This window comes from Lolium rigidum, chromosome 2 (genome assembly GCF_022539505.1).
Source record: "Lolium rigidum isolate FL_2022 chromosome 2, APGP_CSIRO_Lrig_0.1, whole genome shotgun sequence".
Classification (NCBI taxonomy): domain Eukaryota; kingdom Viridiplantae; phylum Streptophyta; class Magnoliopsida; order Poales; family Poaceae; genus Lolium; species Lolium rigidum.
In genome coordinates this window covers 146,635,702-146,642,794 of record NC_061509.1, presented here as the reverse complement: position 1 = coordinate 146,642,794, position 7,093 = coordinate 146,635,702, and the positions used below count along the sequence as shown (strand labels likewise).

Genomic DNA, 7,093 nt, shown 5'->3' with positions numbered 1-7,093 from the left:
ATGTACATCCTATGTTGATACTTATTAGTTCTTTTCGACGCCGAATGCTACGGGCCTATCAAACTGGCCACAAGAAAATTGCAAGACTTCTCTACCAGTAAATGAGTTTCACTAAAAAAAAGCAAGTAAATGAGTGAAACCCATTCCACAATTCCACATGCCCGGAAGAATGCAATGCATTTCACAAGTGGGGGCAGGGGTTCCTGGATCCATAGCTCTAGCACTCTCTTAACTATTTTTTTTGAAAGTCATATTTATAAGTTTAAAAATCTTCATTTTAGTCAATGAACAAAGTGCAAATTCTAAAATTGATTTTTTTTTGTTCCGAGGAACACAAAAATAAATGGTATGGATCCGAGTGTAGTGATTGTCCAAATTTTGAGAACTCTAAAGATTGGTGGATTTTATCATTTTTGTATAACTTAGAGCATCTCCAGCCGCGTCCCCCAAAGCGTCCCCCAAAGGGATTTGGGGCGCGCCGGACAGAAAATGCGTTTCAGCCGCGTCCCCCAAAGCCCATTTTTGTCCGGCGCGCCCCCATACGGTGTCCGGCGCCCCGAGCCCGTCCCCGTCCCACGGGGACGTACCGGGGACGCCGGACACAACGAAAGCGAGACGGGAGTGGCGGGGCCGACTCGTCGGCGGCACAATAAATTTTTAACCTAACCGTCGCCTACCTCGCGACGAAAGTTATTGGCGGTGCGGTTCCCGCAGCGACGCGGCCGACGCGTCCCGTCGCGCCTAGCTCTGCGTGCCGGCGTTAATGCGCGCCACCGCTCCCCGCCTCCCTCCGGCCTATAAAAGGGCCGCCTCTCATCGTCCCTCTAACACAGACAAACCCTAGCGCCTCTCTCCCAAACCCTAGCTGCCACCATCTCAACAAGACTCGACGCTATGTCCGGTAGAGGCGGAGGACGACCTCGCGGCCGTGGTCGTGGTCGTGGCCGCGGCAGAGCTGAACGCTCGTCGTCGCCTTCCACGCCGCCGACTTCATCATCGTCGGAGATGGACGTGGAGCCGGACGTGCGGTTCGAGTTCGTCCTCGTCCTCAAGGGCGACCAGCGCGGCATCCAGAGGCTGCCGGACTCCTTCGCCGACTACGTCGCCGGCGACGATCGCCCGCGCACGATGCATCTGCGGGAGGCTGCGTGCGGCTACTACCGGTGGATCGTCGACATGATCTACGACGCGCGCGGCAAGATGTACCTCAACATCGGCCGGGAGAAGTTCGCGCGGCACCACAGCCTCCAAGCCGGCTTCATCCTCCTGTTCTCCTACTTCGGCGACGGGGACATGAGCGTCAAGGTCTTCGACGAGACGCGGCGCCGCCGGGACTACCACGGCGACAAGCACCGGCGAGGAGGACGGCCGAGTGTTCTTTCTTCGCAGCGAACACGTGCACGGAGGTTTCTGCCTGTTCGCCTCATCGGTAGAACCAACAAGGGCACCATCCTCCCGCCGGATTTTCCGGTTTAGGTGATCGGGTGTGCCCTCGAGTGTTCTTTCTTAGCAGCGAACACAGAAACCTTCGATGCACGGCCTAGTTAGGTTTAGTTTCTTTGCAAAATTTTATATTTGTGTCCACGACGGTTTAAACTATGTATTAGTTTGTGGAAAACCACGTTCCAAACTGTGTTTTCGTGTAAACCACGTTCCAAATTATGTATTAGTTTGTGGAAATTGAAATAAAAAAGGCAAAAAAAGTATTTTAAATGTTTGGGGGAGGCGTTTGGGGGACGCGGCTGGGGAGCGACGTCCCCCAAAGGCGGCACGAACAAAACACGTCCCCCAAACGCTCAATCCGGCGCGGTTTGGGGGACGCGACTGGAGATGCTCTTAGGATTTAAATAATTTTAGGGTTAAGATTTTGCATGCTTGTAGGATGCAGCATTTGAACACTTCCAGATTTTTTTTTGAGAAACACAGTACAAACGCAGGGGCTCACATACACACGCATACACTCACCCCTATGAACGCACACACGCACACCCTACCCCTATGAGCACCTCCGGAAGACTGAGCCGGCGGATTGGATCTTGAAATTGACGAAGTCACCACAGGCGCCTCGCTGTCGACGGGAACGTCGCCTCCCACTTAATGAATATTCCGCCTTTATGAGACACAGATGTCAAACGCAGGGTTTGAACTCCAGTGGTGCAGGTGACAACCACCCTCCTAACCACCCAACCTCAGGTTGGTTCTCGAACACTTCCAGATTTTGTTTAAAAGCTAGATGATTTTTTATTTTTTTTAGAAAATAAAGAGAGCACTGAATCTAGGCTGAATCTAGGTAGCCAAAAAGAGTACCTTTCATTCTCTCAAGCGACAAATTCACATGACTACAATGGAACAATACTATGTAATTCGAGAATGCAACGGCAAATACTGGGCGGAAATCTTTAATGTTGAGGCATAATGCCCAGCAATAAGCCAATACACAAGTGCACATACGTAGACAAACTTAACACCCAGAGCCTGGTCGACTCTGAACCAAACTGAAGCCCGCGTCTGAACCTGAACTAAACACACGTAGCGGGCTTCACAGACCGGACCTTCAAATCAAAGACGACCAACCCCCTCCCACCACCTGGACACGAACTTAAAAACGCAAAAACAGAAAAAAACACACACCAACACTGAATCAAGGTCCGGTCTTGCTGATGGAGTCTCGATCGAGATTAAGCGCTGGTCTTGTGGTCGGCTGCGGGTGCAGCGGCCTTGTCCTCCTCCCCAGCTGCAGGGGTCTTGTGGTACCCCGGAATCTTGTCCATGATCTTGCCCAGGAGGCCCTTCTTCTCCTTCCCGTCAGGGCTGCTCACCGCCTCCTCCGCGGCCGGCGGCGGCGCGTGCACCGGTGCCGGGGCATCGTGCGTGACGGGCGCAGGGGCAGCGTGCGTGACCGCCGGCGCCACGGCAGCGTCCTCCGGCTTCTTGTGGCCGCCGGGGAGCTTCTCCTTGATCTTCTCGAGGAACCCCTTCTTCTCCTCCTCGGGCACCGCCTCCGTCTCGACCTTCTCGACGGGGACTGCGGTGTCGTGGTGGGTCTGCAGAGCCGCGGGGGGCGCCGGCGCGGGCAGGCCCGTGGCGTGGCCGCCCTCGGCGGCGGTGGCGTCCTTGTGGCCGGGCAGCTTCTCCTTGAGCTTCTCCTTGAGGCCCTTCTTCTTCTTCCTCTTGATCACCTCGCCGTTGTCGTCGATCACCTCCTCCTCCTCCTCCTCGTCGCTCGACTGTGCATGAATACGAGGTCAGCATATGTAATAATCATGCCACAGATTATAGAAAGTGTGAATACTGAGATGGACGGTGATGATTTAGATTTAATTTAGTGGTTTATTACACGTACCGAGCTTGAGCTGGAGCTGGACCTCTGCAGCTTGGTGAGGAGGCTCTCGTGCTTCTCGGCGTCGTGGTGCTCCTCGTGCTTGGCCTCGGCGGGCTCTTCCACGGAGACCTTCTCCATGCCGGCGGAGAGCTCCGCCTCGTCGTGCTTCTGTTGCTCGACCTTCTCCTCCTTCTTGCCGACGAGGTGGTTGAAGAAGCCCCTGTCCGTCACCTCCACCTGCTCTGCCTCGCCGGTCTGCTGCGGCTGGGTGTTCCTCTCGTCCTCCATGATCTCGATCGGTCGGTGGTGCAGCTAAAGACTCGAGAAAACTCAAGAAAACTAAGGGTCAGCGAGAGTATTGATTCTCGGCTTGTGGGTTTTGCTTTGTGAATGAATGATGAAGGTGTCCGGGCAGGAGCCGTCGTTATATAGGGAGATGGCGAGGCGCTGCCGAAAGGTATAGCGCGGTACGTCAAGACACGAGCGATCCACGGAGGAGAAAAGAAACAGGAAGAAGGAGGGGTTCGACGGACGTCGCGAGCGACAGCGTGTCGGCCAGATGCGCGTGAGCCTGCCTGCCCAGTGGAGCCGCGACGCGTGTCGGGGCGAGCGTGGGGCGGCCCGTCCGACGTGGATGGCAGTGCGTCGACGGGATCGCGTAGTACTTCAACATCGGGAGAGGTCGGCGCGCGCCATGTGGAGTGGTGGGCAGTAGCGGTCTCCGAGGCGTGGCCGGTTGCGACGGGTCGGCGCCTCCAGTCGACGTGGTGCTCTGGCCCTGCTCCCTCCCCCACTTTCTTCCTGGCGTTTTCTCCGGCTCCGTTGCCGACTTGACGCTTGTCCACGGATGTCACTCTCCGATAATTCATTATTTGGCAGGTTGATTAAGAGCATCTTCAGTCGCGTCCCCCAAATGAGGTTTGAGGGACCGCGGACAAGAAATGGGGAAAAAACGCGTCCGAGTCGCGTCACAGCTAATTAAGCACCCCATTTGTGTCGGCGTCCCGGTAGAGACTCTATACACCGGGGACGCCGGACAAACATAGCGTCCGGACGCATCATCGCAGCCCCTAGTCCCACATGCTTAGTCTCTTTCCGCATACTTTCTCTCACCTACTTTTCCACATGCGGTGGTCGCTCATGTATTAAAATGCATGCATCCGGACGCTGTTTGAGGATGCTGGCTGGGAAGAGCCTCTTTTTGTCTTGATTTTTGGTCTCTTTTTGTCGTGCGTGATCCCAACGTCGTTCCAAATCATTCGTCACGGACGACTTTTGAGGGACGCGACTGGAGATGCTCTAAGTAGCCGATCCATTTATGAACAGTGGCGTGAGCATTTCGTCCAGACACGATTCGTCGGGGTATAATAAGATAGCTTTACCATTGATTTTCTTTCTTTCGGATGCTGATGATGATTCGGAAGGAGGAGAGTTCGTGGTAGATTTCGTTACTAAATCAAGCATCATTGCATCAAGTTGGCAATGGGCCGCACGTCGCCGGGGGAGAGCGAGTGATTGAACCGGCCACGGAGGCGCGTGACGAGGACGACGAAGAGAGATCCAGAGACCTCGACGTTGACATGTGGGGTCGAAGCACGCCTACAGGTCCACCGGAGCTAGCGAAGCAGGACGGGTTTGGTTCCTTCCGTGACCGTGATGAGTGGATTTGGTTGGGTAGGATATGTTATCTCATCAGATCAGGCTGATTAAACTGCCGCACCCGATGCGTGCAGCGCTCGTAATCAGATCGATCGAACTGGCTGTTCTTTTCCTCCATCTTTTCTCGCTTTGATGAAGCTTTCTTAGGCAAATGTCGGTGGCGTGTCGGCCTTTTCTTTTCACCGTCCAGCCCTGGAAAGCTCACCGGCACCGGCCAAGTCCGGGCAGCTGACACCCTACGGGCTACGGAATTAGCTGGAGCCATTATTGACTCTATCTTTTTCAGTTTTTCTGGAGATGCCGTGACAACCAGAAGCAAGGAAAAGGTTCGGCGCCGCGCGATCGCGATGGATCGAACTAACTTTCTCGTTCCTCAGCCATGTTTTTTTTCTGAGCACTTCTCATTCCTGAACTTTGCACGATGGTATGGTATACCCGTATACAAGGACAGTATATGCATCAGATCAGCAGCACCGGTAAACCGGCAGTAATCAGCTTGGCGAATTGTATCCCCGTACGTGGCATAGGGGCTCGAACGGATCGGCGCGTAAACTAGACCAGTCAGCAACATCGGATCCTGCCTGTGCCTGGGCGGCCACTGGCAAGTGCTCCGGCTTTCGCACACGGATCGTACAGGCATGCAGCAGACACGGGCACCGGGAATCGATTTCAGTCCAGCGGCACGCGAGGCGCTCACTCGAGCGTTGATGCCAACCGCCACATGCCTGCACAGGGCAAATCTGTACCGCCTTCACAGTTTATACGCAGGTAGGTTCGCTGCTCGGGGCACCCACACGTACGATTTGTCGACTACGTGGGCCAGCCGGCATCCTTGCGTCGTTTACCGCGCGTCGGGGAACTAGTTTGTGCAACCAGGCTATGTGTGAGCAAAAAAATGAACCTTGAGATAGAAAAACAAAGCTTCACGGCGGTGAGATCGTCACTGATGATGTGATTATTTCAAGACAGATTAATTACATGGAGGAACTTAAGTTCCAGACAAGATGCAATTGCCTGAAAGACCTCTATGGATCCTTGGGCAGCGACCGATACCTGGACAGTAGTAGATTTCCAATATCTTGAGCTTGGAAAGCCCACTTAGCCCTGCAGGGGGTGATGTCCTAGCCTTAACGAGATGGCACCTAGTGGCGATTGATGGCGATATGCCGGCGACTGGCGTGATGCCGATTCTTTCTTCTTCCCCAATCCTTCTCTAAGGTTTCTTGTTAGATTCTCCCCAGATCCGTTCCCTCCCAGAAGCTTCTTCCCCTTGTTCGTATCTCAATCCCCAGATCCGTTCCTTTCCCACATCTAAATCCCCACTTCTTCCTCTTGTGAGCCACGACCCAAACATCTCCCAAATCCTTTTCTCTATTCCCTCTACGTAGTATTAAACATCTGATTTCCCATCAGGTCTTCCAACTCTTTCCAATCGTTTATCAATCTCCACCAGAGCCAAATAAAATCCTACACACCAAATAGACTGTTCTAGGGCTGTCTTCCGGTAGATATTCTTGAGGGTAGCCCTTCAAAGAAGAGGAGGTGGAGTGAAGCAGGAGGTGCAGAAATAAGTGCATGTTTGAAGGAATCATCAGCAACCAAATTCAAGTGGCACTAGGCCAAAGGCGCTTCAGACGCCATGAAGTTTGTAGGTTGGAATTGCCAAGGTGCGGGCAGAGACCTTGGCCGTTCCACCAAGATGGAGTACCTTTCCAAGTTTATGAACTCCACGGGAGCTCACGTAACTTTTGTGTCTGAAACCCAGACCTCTAGGTATAATTCTTCCAAACTCAACTCTCATTTTAATTCAGTTGATAGCTTTGTAGTTCCTTCCAACGGTCGGTCAGGTGGGCTCTGGATGCTTTGGTCTGAAGAAGTTTGTGTCTCTGTTAAGTTCTCCAACCACCACATGATTTTAGCTATAGTTGTAGATAAAACTACCAATGTTGATTTTGTGTTGGCTTGTATATATGGAGATCCCCATCATCGCCAAACTAGAATGATTTGGGATCATGTTCCAAATTTTGTTCATGAAAATCTTGGCAAGCCGGTAGTCTGTTTTGGAGACTTGAATGAAATCTTGTGTGATAAGGACACCACCTCCGTAAATAT

At 53.1% G+C, this 7,093-nt stretch overlaps 1 protein-coding gene across 1 annotated transcript; it reads right to left on the bottom strand.

The window, feature by feature from the left end:
- Positions 1–2,383: 2,383 nt before the first annotated feature.
- On the bottom strand, positions 2,384–3,637 carry LOC124687411 (dehydrin COR410-like). The gene is made up of 2 exons (XM_047221193.1): positions 3,344–3,637; positions 2,384–3,227 (listed from the first exon to the last, which is right to left on the bottom strand). The coding sequence occupies exons 1-2, from the start codon at positions 3,608–3,610 to the stop codon at positions 2,679–2,681; spliced, it is 816 nt and encodes a 271-aa protein (XP_047077149.1). The 5' UTR covers positions 3,611–3,637; the 3' UTR covers positions 2,384–2,678.
- Positions 3,638–7,093: the final 3,456 nt, after the last annotated feature.

What these genes read in the sequence shown, in the direction of transcription:
- LOC124687411 (XM_047221193.1), bottom strand. Translation starts at nt 3,610, where the DNA reads ATGGAGGACGAGAGGAACACCCAGCCGCAGCAGACCGGCGAGGCAGAG. An exon ending in CCAGCTCCAGCTCAAGCTCG is followed by an intron (nt 3,228 to 3,343) that starts GTACGTGTAATA and finishes ATTCATGCACAG; the next exon opens with TCGAGCGACGAGGAGGAGGA.